This window comes from Pararge aegeria, chromosome Z (assembly GCF_905163445.1).
Source record: "Pararge aegeria chromosome Z, ilParAegt1.1, whole genome shotgun sequence".
Taxonomy (NCBI): domain Eukaryota; kingdom Metazoa; phylum Arthropoda; class Insecta; order Lepidoptera; family Nymphalidae; genus Pararge; species Pararge aegeria.
Window position 1 is genome coordinate 2,193,219 of NC_053208.1, and position 19,964 is coordinate 2,213,182.

At 37.4% G+C, this 19,964-nt stretch overlaps 2 protein-coding genes across 3 annotated transcripts in view; one reads left to right on the forward strand and one right to left on the reverse strand.

The window, feature by feature from the left end:
• LOC120636149 (bestrophin-4) overlaps positions 1 to 19,964 on the forward strand; it is a 64,388-nt gene that overhangs the window by 20,146 nt on the left and 24,278 nt on the right. The window lies entirely within an intron of this gene.
• LOC120636150 lies at positions 12,196 to 13,816 on the reverse strand. The gene is made up of 2 exons (XM_039907469.1): positions 13,614 to 13,816; positions 12,196 to 12,704 (listed from the first exon to the last, which is right to left on the reverse strand). Exons 1-2 carry the CDS (start codon positions 13,803 to 13,805, stop codon positions 12,246 to 12,248), a joined length of 651 nt encoding a protein of 216 aa, XP_039763403.1. The 5' UTR covers positions 13,806 to 13,816; the 3' UTR covers positions 12,196 to 12,245.

The window sequence follows — 19,964 nt, forward strand, 5'->3', positions numbered from 1 at the left end:
GGTTGTAGGATTACATCGATTCGAATTCATGACCAAGATAATGACATAACGTGTATGTATTTATGTACACGCGTTAGAAGTTATACTTCTTTGGCGTAACAAGATAAATTTTTTATCTTTCTCCTTGTTCTACGTTTGTAGAATAAATGAAACAACCACAGAAAAAAGGTTTTGTTTGAATTATTGAAAGTCAACTGTCAAAACTTTTTTAGAAAAACTAAAATCTTAACTATAGCTAACTTCGTGGTGTCGGTTTTTTGTGACATTGCATCGTAAAAATTTAATCTCACCATTTTTCCCTAAGGGGCGCTAAGGGCTAATTAATATTTAAGGGCGCTCCTATATGAGGAGCGCCCTTAAATATTAATTATATTCTGTTTTATAGTATTTGTAGTTAAAGCGACAACATAAAAATTTCAACTGTCTAACTTTCATGGTTCCTGAATACAGCCCGGTGACGGGTCTCAGTAATAGAGTCCCGATTTATCCTCAAATCGCACATAACTCAAGAAGTCCTAGCCAATATATTCTTTTTTTCTATGTTCACCAGCCGCAGTTGCGTGCATAGGGTTTTGACTAGGGTATGCATAAAGAAGGACAGTACCATAAAATAGAAAAATCCTTCGTATGTATGAGTCATACAAAAATATTAGGGTATGCAGTGCTTTTGTGCATGTAAGAAGTGCAAGTCACTGACTAGCCGTATATCGTTAAACAACTAAGCATGATACGCAATTATTATGACATTCCAAGTTATATGCTGCAATGCGAATTCTAAGCAGAATATTTTAATGTTAGTATATTCTATCCATTAGTTGAAAATTTTAGGTGGCGTCGTATTTGCCGACATGGCAGCCAAGCGTGAACGGGAAATGCTTACAAGGTAATGTATATATATACCTTTAAAGGCATTAATTATAACAATTATATTATGTTTGCCCGTGAGATCATACTAGCTACTTCAGATGTATTATTTTTTGTCCTAATGCACTCGCCACGGCGCAGTTATGTTTGTACTACCGCATGGCTAGCAAAGGCAGGGGACAAAAAAATTATCCCTCGATATCCACTGACAAGGGGTACAATTTCCAAGGGGCACCCAGGATAAGGAGCCGTTCATATTTCAGGTATATTAATTGGATATTATTATATAACATATACCCATATATGAATTTGGATATAACTAAATATCTTTCCCCTTGGACAAAATGACTCCTTCCCATGTTAGCCGTGCTTCAACAGGGTAATACTGAACTACTCAATGGGAGCGTTATGTTGCGCAAGCGCATTTGTTCGCAAACATAACAGTTTGGTGTGTACGTGAAAATGTAAACATAAATTGCCCTCGCGAATGCATGTTCTTTTCTACGTTACTTTTAAATGAAAACTGTACTTTCAACAAAAACACGTGGGCTACTAAATAAGCACAGTCGCGACATTCGGTACGACACGATAGTTGAGATAGGGGGGACAGAACGGTTAATAGTTTGATCTGTCTACTCGTCCGGAGCAGCGTGACAGACCGCACTTTTTATTCCTATTTGTCCCCCTGAGGGGCCAAAGCAGGGGACAGATAGGAATGATCCGCATTAAGTCCATAGTAAACAAACAGGTCTAGCACTTGTAAGGTATAGTACAGGACTATCTAGGAATAATACAGGATGAATGGGTCAATAACAATATTCTCACCATTATATTTTTGTAGGGTGAACAATATCTGAAAATTATAGAAAAAATGATAAATCTATAGTAGTTATACGAGTGTTACAAAAAATTGGTGTAGGCTCGTAGAATCGCTGTTATGCCTTTTTGAGGGGCAAGCCACTGAGGTATGATATTATACACAGGTGTGATAACTAATTTATTTTTGTCGACGGCCGATTGGCGCAGTGGGCAGCGACCCTGCTTTCTGAATCCAAGGCCGTGGGATCGACTGGACAATATTTGTGTGTTGAACATGAATGTTTTTCAGTGTTCTGGGTGTTATATATATTATAAGTATTTATATATATAGATTCATAAAAATTATTCATCAGTTACCTTAATGCCCATCACACAAGCTACGCTTACTTTGGGACTAGATGGCGATGTGTATTGTCGTAGTATGTTTATTTTTTTGTATTTGTAGCAACCCTAAACCTAGCGCGGCTCGTGAACACAGTTCCTATGAACCTTTAGTTGCTATATAGTTATATTATAGTGCTCTTCAATCATCTTGTTGTTGCACAGTTGTTATTTGCCTGCGAGCGTGTTTATGACGACGCCTATTGTTCTTTTTATAACTGAAACATAATAATATTATGGCTGCCTATTATTATTGTTCGACTGTTGCGAATGTCTTAAGGAATCTGACAATCTTTAATATTTCCGGCTATGCCTAATGAGTCCTTCACGTTACAATCATGGTATTAACAAACAAAGTAAAAAAAAAATTGTGTGTACTTATGAACACGCGTTAGAAGTTATACTTCTTTGGCGTAACAAGATAAAAATGTTTCCAAAAATTTTACATTTGTAGAAAAAACGACACTAACTATAAAAAAATGGTATTGTTTGAATCGTTGAAAGTCAACTGTCAAACCTTTTTTAGAAAAACTAAAATGTAGACTATAGCTAACTTCATGGTGTCGGTTTATTGTGACGGTGTGCTCGCGCATCGTCGCTGTTGCCATTTTTTCCCTAACGCGCCAAAAGAATTATAATTTCAAAAACGTGTGTGTACTTATGTACACATTTGAAGTTATACTTCTTTGGCGTAACAAGATAAAAGTCTTTCCAAAAATTTTATCTTTCGCCTCTTTTTACGTTTGTAGAAAAAACGACACTAACTATAGACAAAAGTTATAAAGGTATAATACAAAAGTTTTATTATAACGCATTATATAATTATCTCATTATCGGACAACGAAGTTTCACTCAACATTGAAATTTGAGATTTTTGTACAAAAATCGTCTTTGACAATCGAAAGTGTACACTCAAACCATTTATTAAAAAACTAAAATGTTGACTATAGTGTACCAATTTTCTGTGACCTTACTACGCAACGACGGTGTGCGCGCGCGTCGCAAAAATTTGCTCTCATATTTTTCTATCCAAAAGAAGTATCTGCATCTTAGGAACTGTGCCTCGCTGCAGTTGTTTCGAAGACGTTTTAGATTAGTAACCTAAATACAACTTCACTTCAAGGCAACAGCCTTAACACAGTATAGGTGAATAGGCTTTTTCCAGACCAACTTGCCCCAACCTAGATCTCATCATTGCTTTCCAACAGGCACGATAGTAGCTAAGCGATGGCCTATCGTTAAAAAAAAATTGTTAAACTTTAGTTGTAAATATTTTTCCTTATAATTCCAGTATAAGGAAAAATATGTACAATTTTAGAAAGTGTTTCAATAAGTTTGTAATAAGTTTATCTGAATTAAGTATAATATAAAAACAACAAGCTAATACTTTAGGCGTATTATGACGTCACTTCTTTAAATATAGCACCGTAACACGGACAATGTTTTATGGTATCCACCATGAAAATATTATATTGTTGACTAAATAAGACATACCTAATATTTAGAATACAGTAACGAATCAATACTTTAAACCAAGTAGGATTAGGGCGGTGTATTGACACATTTGTAAACTGATACAACCTTTGCAAAGTATCTTCAGCAACGGAGACGAAGAGCCGGGTCGTATGTAACCCAGACTTGGTTTCCCAATGAACACAGAATATCTCGGAGAAGTACGAACTTATGTCAGTTCATCCCACTATTTCCAACGAGAAATCACACCCGCGCGTCTCCCTTGTTTTCCGTTCTCACATTACTAGTAATTGAGAGATCGAACACAAGCGTTCATTCAACCTAGGCAATGCACAAACAAGCTAACTGCTTATTAACCGTTTAATGGATTTCGTTCCTAATTCCTGCATTAAATATTAATTTACCGCACTGCGCATATTACTTTATAATATTTAAATAAAGCGAAATGATTACTTTTTAACTGGTCCGTTCTTCCCGGGAATTTATTGTCAGGTTAAAGAAGCAGTTAACATAACATATCACAAAAAATCACTATGTTAATCTACAGTCGACGACATAGTATGCACAACCCGCCAAGCGTTCAGGGTTCCGGTGCGGGCCGTGCAGAACCTGTTCAGAGCATTTGGACGACCTCTATTACATTTACGGGCACCATACATGGGACTATTCGTCGTTTCGATCGATCACAAGAAAACTGTGACAGTTCACGGCTTCAGAATTACCGTGAAAACACTATTTAATTGGACCAATCTGGTCAATTGTTTCTTGTTATCGACATGAGACGCTTCCGGCATCAATCCTAATAAAATACATAAATGCGTTTTTATAATGCAACAAAAAACATTTATTTAGCACCAAAATAAGTGACGTAATCATAGACATGAAAATATGTGGAGAACAACAAAGAAACAGTTAAAAATTAAAATGAAAATATACTCCCGAAGTTTATAAATCTTCAGATGAAATAATCAAGTTAGTATAGCCATCCTTATCGACAGTGTAGAGTAGGAACAGGATAGAGTGAGTGTGCTTCGTTACATCTTCGAGGAATTATATAATATTGATTATTGGTTTGAATATATTATTATTAATTTCAGGTGCGAAGAAGGCATAAACTGTCGATTGTTCGTTACGATATTAAGGATTGTAGAATTCTATTGGATGGACGGATTGGTTGTATTTTAAGCTTATTGATATAACCTATCGATCTGCCTGGTCGGAACGATGGGTCGTACGACATATGTAACTCCACCAGGAGCCAAGTAAAAATTATAAATGCACAAATTAGTTCATGTATGAAAGGCTTCGGTAGCGGCTAGTATCGGCAGCTTAATTATTTGGTAATTGACGGCCGATTGCCGCAGTTTGCAGCGACCCTGCTTTCTGAGTCCAATGCCGTGGGTTCTGGAAAATGTTTGTGTGATGAGCATGAATGTTTTTGAGTATGTGTATTATAAGTATTTATGTATATTATTCATTAAAATATTCATCAGTCATCTCAGTACCCATAACACAAGCTACGCTTACTTTGGGGCGATGTATGCGTTGTCGTAGCTTATAAATTATTTAAATAATTTGAAATAGATTAGAGATATGGATTTATTAGCATTATTAATTAAACCCTGTCTATGTTAGCAAGAACCTTAGGTTGTGATTCATAAGCGTGCTTAGCATTACCTCAGACTTAAGTCAACAGTTTAAACGAGACAAACTTCAGCAACAGTCTCTAACAGACCACTGTTGGAATAAAGGCCTCTCCCAAGGGGAGGATTTGCATATAATCACCACGCTGTGCAGACGGGTTCGTGATCGCAGTATGTCTTAGTAGTAGCACAGGAACGCTGCTGTCCGTACTTCGTTATAACCCCTTAGTCGCCTCGTACGACAACCGCGAGAAGAAGAGGGTTGGTGACCAATGTATTGTGATCTGCCGCCACCACACGACAATTATTTGTCAGCTTCTTCTTTCTCCTGGGATTGTCTCCGTACTTGGTCGGCCGGAACCTTCCGTTGTAAGTGCCACTGGTACGGCTCCCCGTTGGGTCTATCCAGCCAGCCGAGCTCACTCCAGAAGCTTAGCAGGCTGCCCAGGTCGCCACGTGCTTCAGGGAGTGATGCTGGGGAGCCAAGGTATGCTGCGCGTTGCTCTGTTACTCCTCTACATGGGAGCATTACGTGTGTCGGTGTTTCATCTGCCTCTATGCATGCTCTGCACAGAGGACTGTCATTTATACCTAAAATGAAAAGGTGTTTGTTTAATTGTCAAAGCCCTGTAATCATGCTTACTAGCGTCCTTAGTTTGATCCGACTTAGTTTTAGTAGTTTAGGTGTCAGTCGTGTGTTGAGGTCCGGAAAGGCCTCCTTTGTGTGTATACACTTATTTGCTTTAATCCATAGCTCTTGAGTGTGTGGATTGCGTTTGTCCATGTAGCCATGTTTTATATTCACTGAAAGGTGTTGTTGTGTTGGTTCCGGTCCTACATATACCCATCTCGTTTGAACACTTTGGCTTAGCAAAATGAAAGTACGCTGAATACTCTATAGATCTCATTCTTAGACTCAACTGCATCGTCACATGTCGTCAAGTGATGCCGCAGCTAAACGCTAACATTCATCAATACAAATAAATCGAACTGAAGTATCTGTCTGTGATTACGAAATGCCTCTTTCTTGTATAATTATATTAATAAGCGGTTGGAGCCCAGTGGGTAGGACTTCGACTTCACTTTCGGGGAGCGGGTTCGAATCCCAGCACGCACCCCTAGCTTTTCTAAGTTATGTGCGTTTTAAGCAGTTCAAATAGCACTTGCTTCAAAGGGGCAGGAAAAAATCGTGAGTAAACCTGTAAAAGTTATTTTAGGTTTTCAAAAAAGTTTTGGCAGTGTTTACTTTCAATTGTCAAAGCCTGTGGGCTCATTCCGGTGATTTAATTGATTCAAATGTATATTCAAATTTTATATTCAGTGAAACTTGGTGTTCCGATAATGATTTAACTAGATAATGCGTTATAATAAAACTTTCAATGTATTAAATTCCTTTTTTCTATTGTTAGTGTTTTTTTATTTTACAAACGTAGAACTAGGTGTAAGATAAAAATTTTGTAAACACTTTTATCTTGACGCCAAAGAAGTATAACGTCTAACGCGTGTACACACACTTTTTTTTATATATTCAATTTTAAGTTAGCCCTTGAATGGAATCTCGTCGGTAGGAAGCGATGATGTAGTCTTAGAAGGTAGCGGACTAACCTGTTTAAGTCACCCCAATCGGATTATATGCGCCTTTTTATTAAAAACGACATATCTTGGCGATACGTCTATGGTGGTTACTAATTACGATAATTCAGAGATTTTTTTTTAGAAGTCTGTCTGTTGATCTGTGGTGTCTTTCTGTTTAATCCGAGCTTTTGATTTTCATAAGCAGAAAAATAGTTTCCGTAAATCCACCGTTTCGGTGGTGAAATCGGAAATGCAAGATTGTATGAAAGTCTTATGTTATGCTAAGTCAGACACATTCTATTCAGGGGCTCTTGTTAGTTAGAAAGCCAAAAGTATTGTTAGTTTGAAAGTCATTTTGCTATTAAAATGGTTCCTCTTGAACTCACTGCACTTCATACAAGCACAAAAGCGCTGCCTACCCTAACTTTTTTTATGTAACTGGCAACGGAGGAGGATTTTTGCCATTTTATTCCATTTCACTTCTTTATGCTTACCCTGGTCAAAATTCCTCTGCACGCCACTGCTTGAACCGGTCTCCCCTCTAAGACCCTCTGCACTGCTTCAATCCAGGATGGCTGGCTTCATCATGATCAATTCAACCGACTGCTGTACTTGGTATCTTTTGTAGGGAATTCCATAACCCACGGTCCTTGGTGGTTTCCAGCGACTCACTTTCCTCACATGAGGCGCCTTCAGGCCGACGGTCCCTTCGCTTCTTCGAGCCCTAGGGTTCAAACTCTTCCTGGCAGAGCCCCATTCCGAGACACACCAACAAGCTCGCGTTGCGCTGTTAAAATCATTAGGGTTAATCAGCTACACAAAATCCCAAAAAAAAAGCGTCTCACTTGATGTCGTCTGACTACCTCGTTGGCGGCCGGCATACGCTGCTCTTACCGGTGCGGGGTCGCAAAACCTCAACATCTATCGGTTCTCCGAGCTATGTACCCCGCCCAATGCCACTTCAGTTTCGCGAGTCGTTGAGACTACTTGAGAGAGAATAATCCGTACTAATTTACCAACAGCTTTACATTTCAAAAAAAAACAATTTAATCTAGCTTATACTGTATAAAGACGAAATGTAAATCTACTTACAGGTAAACACCGCATGCAATAAATAGCTTTAAACTAGCTTACAACTGCACAAACAAGATGAAAGTGTATATACAGTGTAGGGAGGAAAAAAAAAAAAATTATTATAATGTGCTTAAAGCCATTAATTCCATTGATCTCCGGAATTCGGCCAGAGAACCTCAATGTATATCTACAATATTAAACTTGTTATAAAGTTGACATAACCTAGGGACTGGCGAGTTGGCACCCATAAGTGTTGAACGGCGAGGGAAAGTTAAGAGGGTTTTAATAGGGTACCTCGGATATCTCATGGGAACTTTGTAACTAAAGCTCTGTAATAGAGAAGAACAATTAATTTTATTACTAAGAATCTTGAATAAAAAAACGAGATCTAGTTTACTTCTACGTATATCCAATGAAGGATTATAACCACAGAACCGTGGAATTTGGAACTCCCTATAAAAGACCTATGTCCAGCAGTGGACGTCTATCGGTTGATGTGATGATGAAGATGATGAAGAATATTATAAATTCAAAAGTTTGTTTGCACAAAATAAAAACAATGAGTATTGGGAATCAACTTTTAGTTCGGCATTATCACTAGTCAGTGTCTAGGCGCATCGAGAAAACTTTGATGTCGTTCGTGAGTGTCGTTTTTAGAAAGCCAAGCAAATAGACTAAGGCTAGTAAATATATATTGGCAATATTTTTGTGGCTACAGATGCGAACTCTCCGTGTCGTGTTCGGCAAAATTAAACGAGTGCCGCTTATAGCAATGTATTTGCAATTTTGTCCTTCCCTCACGCCCGATCAACATTGACTTTTTTTATCCCAGGAAACACGATAGGAAACTCACGACAGTTAAGAAGGATTTATGAGACCCGGAACGCGAAACTTTCATAACTCCAGGCTCATTCGTAAGGGAGCCAGTCTGTCGGTGTTTTATAGGACATACTTTCGAGAGCGTGCTCAGGAACTATTCGATCTCATCCCCTCCTCACCATTCTACCATTGCACTGCAAGGCACCGGTCGCGGTTTCACCCCTGTGTTGTTAATATCCCAAAAACTCGCACGAAGCGACTTGCATCTTCTTTTCTTATACGCTGGACTTGGGTTTGGAACACCCTTCCGAGTTCTGTGTTATTTTTGGCATCTTCTAGGCAATCGCGTCCCGTCTTAGGCCAAATCTACACTTTCCATCAGGTGAGATTATGGTCAAGCGCTAGTGTATAGTTAAATAAAAATCTTACTAGCAGTCCCTTGCGACTTCGTTTGTGTATAAGTCAATCTTAAAAGGTCCCAGGCTTTTTTTAGGACTTTTAAAGGGAAATAACTTTGTCATACATGATTTTGTCCAAACTTTATCCGTTTACGCAGCGCTCTCAGCGGAAGCTCAAAAGAAAAAAAAACTCGATTAAATCATTCTTCATTGGTGCTATGCTGCTATTGGTCTTAGGGTGATGATATATAACTTATAGCGTTCCTCGATAAATAAACCAGCAACATTGAAAAAATTTTTCCGGACCAGTAGTTCCTGAGTTCATCGTGTGCAAGTAAACAAAGTGCATTGTCAGTAAATGACGACACTCTTTTATTATTAAACGCAAAGTGTACTTAAAATGTGATAACATTTTTAAAAGGGGGTTCCAATGATATTTAGGAAACCGGTCTGAAATGGGGGCTGCCCTTAACCCCGCATCTGTCAATTGAGTTTAAAAATTGACAACTGATATATTTAATACTTATTTGTTGATTGTCGTAACATCGCACGCCTACAGATATGAACCTTATGGGAGCATCATAGCCCAAATAATACTTCTGCGATCTCCTACCCGTCACTAACCTTCAAATCTAGGAAGATCAGCTTCGTTGTATAGAATAGTTGTTACCTAATATTCGGTTGGAAGTGCTGGCTTGGATATGTTGCGACACTCCGCCCCGTGTTTAAAAAAGAAGTCAAAAAACTTTTAAAAGAAGGTACGGCATCCTCGACCACGACCACTCTGTCAAGATGAACGACTAAGGAGGAATAAATAAACAAGTATATTATTTTCTTTTTCTTTTTTGTTATGTACGTACCTATTACAGTATTTGTTTTTTCTTTTATTTAGCGGCTAAATGTCACAAAATTTGGTACGTAGCCTTTAAGCGGAGTGTACAACTTTATAAAGCAATTGTTGAATGTATGGACACATTCATTAATTGCTTTATAAAGTTGTTGTTGGTGTATATTAAGATAGGTTGTACGCTAGTTGGCGTATAATCTATAACCTATTTATGTATATTATGCATAAAAATATTTACAGTCCTTTTAGTACCCATAACAGGGGCTACGCTTGCTTTGGGTCTACAAGGCGATGTGTGTATTGTCTTAGTATAAGTAATTATTTATTTAACTTTGCAACTAATTGTAAATTTAAAAAATGAATTGTAGGTAACATGGTAGGTAGGTATAGGCTATTATACATACATAGGTCCTGAAAATACATCAAATTCCCAAGGGTTTACCAGAACATTCGTACGAATATATTTACACCAACATCGTCTTTCCTTCACGTCCTAACTACTCATTCAGCGCGGTGAAAACAGCGGGGCGCAGCAAGTGAATGAAATAATCATCTTTTCTATTAAGTTAATATTGCGATAAAAACCATTGACTTGATATATTATTAAAATTAAGCTTCATTTGCTATACTCCGCGAAAACCACCCGTTGCTTTTCGCGGAGTTTAGCAAATTATGCTTAATTTTCATAATATACCATGGATTTCCGCAAAGTAATGCCTGCTTCTATCCAATACCTTTGACTTAACTAAACGCGGACAGGCAGACAACGGTGAAAGGTGGTTTTAACTAGAGGTTACTCGCGACTTCGTCCGCGTATAAGTAAACCTTTAAAAAATAGACATATGCTATGGTGGATTTTTTTTTAGAACTTTTAAAGGAAACAACTGTACCAAAACTTTAACTATCTCAAAAGGAAAAAAAACCCGATTCTAAAACATTCTTCCTTGGTGGTATGCTATGCTCCTATTTGTCCTACCATGATTATATAGCCTTCCTCGATAAATGGGCTATCCAACAAAGAAAATTTTTTTCAAATCGGACCTTTCCTGAGATCATCGCGTTCAAGTAAACAAACAAAGAAAGAAACAAAACTCTTCAGCTTTCGATATTCGTTTTTAAGATATAAGATTAACGTCACCCATAAAATGTCACTATGACTTACTCTGACGTCCATTGACGATTGCCTATTGACCCACTGATCTCAATTTTATGTTTTTGATGCATTCAAATGAGTGTGCGCCCAGTTTCTTTGCAATGTACAAAGCTACGAACCTATATATTCATCTCAATGACTGTTCACAGTACGATGGTACCATTATAGTTTCGAGGGGCCGAGTTCGAATCCAAGCGAACAACCTCTTACTTTTTTTTAATTTTGTTAAATTTAATGAGCAGGAAGCCTTCTGGTTACCGAAACGTTCTTTTCTATCCGTGTTGGAAACCTTCGTATGAAACACTTGTGTATTTATCATTACACTATCCGCTCTTATACCGCCTAGTCCCCTCGCATGTAAAAGGTTAATAACCAATATAGCACAATTGTATAATAACGTAACTTAACGTGTTACTTACAGTAAAGTGCAAACTGAGAAAACGAGTATGTTTGACAAAAGGAATGTCATAAGTTCAGGCAAGTGTGATGAAAAAGATTTTTTGTTTTCGTCTCGTAAAGGTACGATTCCACCAAAATAGTGTGCAGCACATTTGTTTACAAACATTTTGTGCAAAACTCCAGCAGTGCACGTACTAAGCTGGTATCGTGTCTAGCTGCTGTCTCCACCGGCAAGGTTGTGCGTAACTTTTGTAAACGCACAATATGGCACACTTGTGCACGAACATGTTCACTGAGAAGAGTTGTCTGTCTTCAGTTGTTAATATGGACGGGCGGGAAAACGTAGTGCTTTGTGCTGCAGCTTGTGTTTTATTAAGTCTTCTTAAAAAGAAACGAAGAAAGAAACCGCGTTGTTGGGTGAGGCCTTTCCTACAGCGACGAAATGAAGAAACGAATAGATTTGTAGAAGAAATAAAAATAGATCCATTGAGTGGATTTAAAAATTTCACTCGAATATCGTGCGAAGATTTTGAGTTGCTGGTCAATGCAGTTAGTCCTCTTATTGCTAAGCAAGATACAAACTACAGAAAATGTGTCCCTGTTTCAATAAGGCTTGCAATTACTTTAAGATATCTTGCTACTGGAGATTCTTTTGCAAGTTTAATGTATTTATTTAAAGTTTCAAAAGAACTTATTGCTCGGATTGTACCTGAAACCTGTAAGGCGTTGATAAGCGTGTTGAATGAAAATATTAAGGTAAGAAAATAAAATGACATTTAATTTTAGTTACTTTTATTGCATTACATATCATGCCAAGTTAATATTTCGCTGTCATTCTGGCGTAAAAGATCTGAGTCATCATTATCACGGATCTGAAAACTTGAAACTCGGATCTGAGAATTCGACGAATCTGAATACGGTGAAGGCATTGGAGTCGCAGTATATTTTCCAGTACCAATAATAGCATCATACAATAAATTATCAATATCTCTTTGCACTAAAATCTTCGTCCGCTCATCTTTAATTTTCCTTAACTTCGTTGCGACGGCTGCAGCAAAAATGTCGTCATCATCATGTTTTTTTGCTTCCATCTGCTTGTTTACGTTATCCATAATGGACAAAGCATGAGCAATTCTCGGGTCTTCATCGACAGCACGACGTTTCTGCGAGTTCTTCGGAGCTTTAAACTTTTCGACTGGCCTTTCATGAGGAGATTCTTGATCTTCATTCACTGTGTGTTCCTGGATATCTTGTGTTAGCTGAAATAATAATAAGATTTCTTTTTTCAGATGCCTAACACTTCAGAAGAATGGATGATGATAGAACGTCAATTTGACCATCTATGGAATTTCCCTCATTGCATTGGGGCTATGGATGGCAAACATGTTGTTGTTCAAGCTCCAAAGAATACTGGAAGTGACTTTTTTAATTACAAAGGTGATTTCAGCATTGTACTTTTAGCACTGGTTGATGCAAATTATAAATTTACGTACGTAGATGTCGGTTGTAAAGGAAGAATATCGGATGGTGGTGTCTTCAAAAATACTGGATTCTATGCTAATCTTCAGCAAGGAAAATTAAATTTGCCTCCACCTTATGCGCTACCCGGAAGGAACAAACCAATTCCACATGTCATTGTGGCAGATGATGCTTTTGCATTAGATATAAATTTAATGAAACCATATCCCGGTCAACATGACAAAAGATCAAAAGAAAGAACATTTAACTATCGGTTGAGCAGAGCGAGACGTGTTGTGGAAAATGTATTTGGCATTTTGTCCGCTGTATTTCGCGTACTCAGAAAACCTATACTGTTAGCTCCAGAAAAGGCACAATTAATAACATTGACATGTTGTTACTTGCATAATTTTTTGATGACACAAAAGTCGTCTGCGCAACTTTATACTTCTTTTGGCAGTTTTGATACTGAGAACCAAATTACTCATAGCACTATCGATGGAAGTTGGCGGCGCGATGCACCCATGGCAAACTTACTACCCTTAAGACATATCGGAAGAATACCATCTGGTGATGCGAAAGACATACGAGAAGAATTTGCACATTATTTCCAAACTGACATCGGAATGGTGGCATGGCAAGAAACACTAGCGTAAAAAGCATAACTAAAAATAAAAGCAGAGGTTTGAAAATAAAAAAATTAAACGTACCTGTTCATTTATTTCGTCCAGTGAGTTCACACTGGCATTCGGTTCGTCCCTTCCATGAAAGAAATTCAAATATGCATAACCAAACCATTTTGGCTTGTATATGTTTGATATACCAGAACCTGAAGATTTTGATTCCGCGATTTTCTTCTTTTCTCTTCGATATTGAGCCAAAATAATTTTCCATTTTCTCATTATCTCAATCGAGTCACAATTGAATTTTTGAGCCAACTCTAGAGTGGCATCGTGTTTTTTGTTTCTATTTTTATAATCATTGTGACTGGAATCCCATAGTAGAGGATAAGTTTCAATTGCTTGAATAAATTTTATAATTTTATCATTCGTCCAATCCATACTTAACTTAATCAAACAATGTGCGCGTACACATAAATGTTTTCGCTCCGGTAGCGGAAGCAAGACTGAGTTCGCGAACAACAAGCGTGTACGCGTCGACAGGAGTCCATTGCATGCATGTGTGCGCGCACAAAAGTATACAGATGTGCGCGAACATTTCTAAAATGTTCGCGCACATTTTGTTATTGTTTGTCGGAGTGAGTCGACCAGCGTGAACATTTGTGTCATACACTGTGCGTTACAGTGCCGCACAGTTCGGCACATTGGTGGAATCGCATCTTTAGGCTCCAAACGACAAACGTTGGCACTTTGTCACGCTCCGGCATTTTAAAGGTCCCATCTTTATTTTGAATAGCCTATATATATTTTTTAATTTTACTAAAATTTAGTGCTTTGCCGGTGGTAAGCGATGACGCTGGCTTACCTGTCTAAAAACAAATCCGGGACAGCGACATATCTTTTAAAGGTTGAACCCTCGATGAAGTCGCACAGGGCCGCTAACCTAATCTTTTATTATATATTCTTACCTCAATCTTTTTTTAAAAGCCCTACAAAATTTCCAAGCCTACAGTATTTGAATCTGCGACTCTTAGGCAATCGCGGTCTCAGTTATGTATATAAAAAAAAACCTATGTGGAGATGATATAAAGTGCATGTCGTGCGATGTTTGCGTATACCCAATTTGTCATTTGTTTTTGCACTAATTCATTTTAATAATAAACACTTTTAGAAACGAGAAGCAAAGTAGTTTTTTTGCGCATTACGGTCAAGGTTGAGCTGACAGCAAATACTCGTGAATTGACACGAACTTTAGTCACGTTATGTAAGCGTTTCGATAAATTCTCTTGTTTCTTGGTGTTTTTAAAATACCTTACGATGGCCCAGTACCTGACGCTCATCAGAGCTTAGAATATTGACTGCGTTTGTGCAAGCCACTGTAAAAATCTGTGAAATGATTTACATCTGTACTGAAAGTTTTCTATTAAATTTAACTTTTACTAAGTAATAAATACTTACGGCATACTTACGAAGACGCTACAATTGGTGACCCCGGCGAGATCAATTCTAGCGTCTCCAGTTTACTTGGTGTAGTTGCAAGTAAAGTAAAACTCACGATGGTTGGTAATGGAGTATCGGTAAGGTTTATTTATTTACTAGCGGAACCGGCAGATGTCGTCTTGCCCGGTATAGCAGCGCCACCTACCGGATCCAATTTTATTTTCAATTCACCTAGGAACCTATTTAAATACACACAAACAATTTCATCAAAATCGGTCCAGCTATAGGTATACGAGGAATTGGGTGAGAAACGTTATGTATATTGCTGTCGTTTTGAGTATTTTTCTTACCGTTTAAACCTTCCTTGGACTTCCACAAATAGTTCAAGACCTAAATTAGCCAAATCGGGCCAGCCGATCTCGAGTTTTAGTGAGACTAACAAACAGCATTTCATTTTTATATATCTACTTATAATAAAGATATAAACACCCAGAACTGAAAAATATTCATGTTCAGCACACAAACATTTACCAGCGAGCAAATCTTGAGCTAATTGAATTGATTGATTTCAGTAAATCAGTAATTAGTCCACGTTTATATCTTTAGTTATTTTTTTAAACCCCACAATATACTTTTATTTTTCCAGACTAAGAGTACGCGTAACTCCTGGATGCAAGCTGTCTTTATGTATAATATAATCAAGATCGCACAGAACAGACGCACTTTCTTTTTTTTAATATTAGTATGGATAAATAATATTACCAGCCTATTTCTTTTGAAATTCAAAATGTTTTTATTCATGTAGGCCTATCACAGGCACTTATGAAGCGTTCATACATATGTATTTAGATAATTTTAAGGGTATTGTGACAACTTCGTTCGCCAACTTAAACCTAAAGCTACGAGGCTTCTAAGCACGCCCTGGTCTACTTGCCCACAACAAACTTAGCCGGGTATTTTTTTGTTATCACCATCTCACAGTAAATTCATATTAGGCTATGAAGTTAGAGCAATTCACATCTAAGCTTTTTTATCGTTTAATTAATCCTTTATTTTTATTTATTTATACTCTTTATTTGTACACCATATCAAGATCAGAACAAAAAAAAAATACTCGAAGAATGTAGTAGGATACAAAAGGCGGCCTTATCGCTAAGTAGCGATCTCTGCCAGGCAACCATACAATTATCCTAAACATTACAATACAGGATTTTTCTGTAAGCTCACGTTTTATATAAACTTTGAACTTATTGAGGGACATCTCAAAGATTTCATTCGGTAATTTGTTATAAAAGTATCGATATTAATTTACCCGATCAAAGACCTAGTTTTTTAATTAAATTTAATTACGTTTATTGTACAACGGTCTTAAAACTAACAAGTTTATTATCAAAGAATTGCTAGGTGAACTCATAATCTCACCTTGAAAATTAATCGGCGTTAAAAATCTCGCACCCACTGTATTTAAATTACCTTTATTATTGCACAGTAGGTTTTCGTAACCGACTAAGCAAAAGGAGAGTTGCGACGTATCTTATAACATAAGTGTGTATGATCATTAATTACTTCTTATTTTTGAAACTAAATAATTAATAATTAAATAGTTTTTTTTTTAAATCAGGCTGGTTTGGCGCTTTCGTAATTATTATTTGTTCTGGAACAACCAAATAATAAATGATGCAATTCGGCAATGTACCGTCTACGCACGTTTCGCTCCTAAACCGGAGCATCTTCAGGAGATGTTGACTTTACAATGAATAATTGTTAAGTAACTTACTTGTGGAGCAAAACGTGCGTAGGCAATGTACCCTACATTGCCGAAGATCTGTTTGGTGTGGAGTATAAGGTTTGAAGAAATTATAAATTACACCATACAGATTCTCCTGCTGTTCGCGGAGTACTTATAGCAAATTAAGCTTAATTTTCATAATATATTATGGCATTCCGCAAAGTAACGCCTGCTTCTATCCAATGCGATGCCCCGTTGCAAAGGAGTCAGCGATCGTTCGCAGCGACCGATTGCACGTGTAGGGCAGGCAGTGTTAAAGCAATCCATGTGTGGCTGATATCTTTGCAACAGATCGTTCTTGAATGGGGCTCTTTATATCTTAATATAAATATATTACAATATTGATTCCAGTCATTATATTGACTCTGTGTCAGATCTCTTGATTGTTTTATTTTCGATTTTATTAATCATTTATTATTTGGTTGTTCCAGAACAAATAATAATTAAGAAAGCGCCAAACCAGCCTGATTTAAAAAAAAATCTATTAAGCTTAATTTTCATAATACGGGGCATCACAGTAAGCGCGTACATGCAGACTGCCCCAGTAACTTTTGCAAATAGTCGCCTCCAGTTCTTCAATAACCTGCCTATATGTAAACGGTGAAGAAGTACACTTGCACGAGTAAGCATGACTAGTTGGAGACGGAATAGCCTCAGATTGCATCAACAACATCCCAAATCACCTATCTGTGCCATAGACAACTGACAAAGCACCATAGATAAATTGCGTTTGATTACAACAATAATTAACATTTTGTCACAAATTGAAACAAAGATTATCAAATGTTATCTTTAAAATCTTACAGCAGTATGGCCGCACCACAATGTATACTGGCCGACTCTGAGCCACAAATAAAAAAACCTCGCACTTGATATTCAAGTATCAATATTGTCACAATAGTATATCCTTAGTAATCTTAGACCAACTTATAGCTAACTCGATCCGTTTGCTTACTAAAATTAAAGCGGTTTGCATAATTTGTCCGCCATGTTTGTTTTTGTTTAGGTGACTCTCAATCCGAATAACCGTTTTTTGTACTTTCTATTCGTCTTTTGGGTTTTCTATTACGAGAATACTTTTGATTTTTATGACTCTAATTAAAACTTATTATTGCACTTAAAATCTGGTGTAGGTTCATTTTATTACGCTACACGCTTCATAAAGACCATACCCACCACAATTTTACGATCAAGGTTAAAAAATATATCTAAGGTTGTATATGTATTAAGTGGCATGTAGTGGATTAGAGTTCTTACCATTAGTGGGTGTTTTGTACAAATTGCACTTATAATTGTCATTTGAGATAACAATGAAGGTTATAAAAAATAAATCATCATTAAATAACGTTGTTTTTCGACACGCGAAAAAATTGTCTTTGTCTCTTGGACTACAACTCGCTTGTTAATCCTTTTGTCAACGGATGTTTATATATAAGAGTCATTGTTGCTTTTTGTGTCACCCGCGAGACAAAAGCAATGTTCCATGTTAGCTCTTTGTCTTTCATATTCATCATTCTTCACGCCAGCGTATCGTTAAGGTATTTCTTCACTACAAAAGGTCAAAGTGTTAATTTATTAAGGTATTTACACCGACGATTCCGTCGTCTTGCAGTAAACACCGAGCGCGACGGATTGCACCTGTACATCCATATAATAAATAATAAATTATATAATCGTCTTATAACCCTAAAGTAAGCGTAGCTTGTGTTATATGTGGTACTGAGAAGACTGATGAATAATTTTGAGAATAATATACATAAATACTTATAAAATACAGACAGACATCCAGACACTGAAAAACATTTTCCAGTTGTGGGAATCGAACCCACGGCCTTGGACTCAGAAAGCAGGGTCACTGCCCACTGCGCCGCAATCGGCCGTCAATTCCATACTATATTCCATACTAGTTGTTGCCCGCGTTCTTTTTGCGCGTTTATACCGGTTTTCACCGAGGGAACTATTTGTTTTTTTGGGATAAAATGTAGCCTATGTTAGCCTGAACTTTCAACTAAATCTCAACCAAAACCAAGTTGATTGGTTGCTGAGCTAGGGCGTAAAGGAATGAAAAACAAACACACAATCGCATTTATAATAAAGAGAGGAGGAAGGAGGTAGAATATCCAAATCGAAGGCGATTTCGGAGGTCTTATCCAATCTGGGTCATTTAAATGTGCAACTATAACATTAAAAACTATAAGTTTCAAGCTTTAACAATTAAACATCGTCTAAATTCTGAAAGTAAACTTTAACCGAGTTTACAGCCCAACAAAAAACTACCAAGATACCGCAAGCTACTGGCCCAAGCTACTCGCACGAGCTACTCGCACAAGCTACTCGCTTTCTACATTCTGTATTATCATGCACTAGATTTCACTGATGCCACGACCTGTTGCAAACGGGTCATAGCGACTAGCAGCCGATTGCTCGGGCAGTTCGAAGCGAAGCGATTTGCGTGCAATCGATCGCTGCGATGCGCGACCTATCTTCCGTTATATTTGCAAATGTAACTTACAAGTTACAATAACAATTCTAAGGTTTACCTTAACAAAGAGAAATGACTTATATAAGGACTTGCATTAATTCCACAGACGATTTCAACCTTTGTCTTTACAAGAATAATCACAATGGAGTCTTAGGATTTAGCACTGGTTCTTATCGGCGCCCTCGGCCGCGGCCTCCACGGCCTCCGCGCGGGCCCCCACGGCCTCCTCGGCCTCTTCCGCGACCGCCTCTCGAACCTCCGCGAGGGAATCCGCCCTCACGTTTGCCTCATGTAATCCATATTTCAAAAAGGCTTACCTACTTTCAGTTTGGGGGCAACTTAAATAAGGAAACAAAAAAGAACTTCTACTGATATTTAAGTGCAGGGCTGGAACTCAGTGTTTGGAACCGGCTAAAATTCAAACCGGCTTCTACTTGGTATCAACATCGATCAGGTTAAGATTTTGGATTACGTTTATACAGGATGTTTGGTGCATCGTGTGCCAAATCGAATCTGATGATTGGAGGGGTCTTTGGCTATCTCTTCAGCCCTCGTAAAAAAATCTTGCTCAAACGGTTTTTTTTATACTGATTTTAAATTGTTTTTTTAAAAATTGTAAAAATTCTACATTTAAATTTTAATAAAAAATAAAGTTGTTAAGTATTAATTAATTTTCTTTTTAATCTTTAATTTGTAACGTTTTACGCTTCTTTTGAAACTAGAATTACAC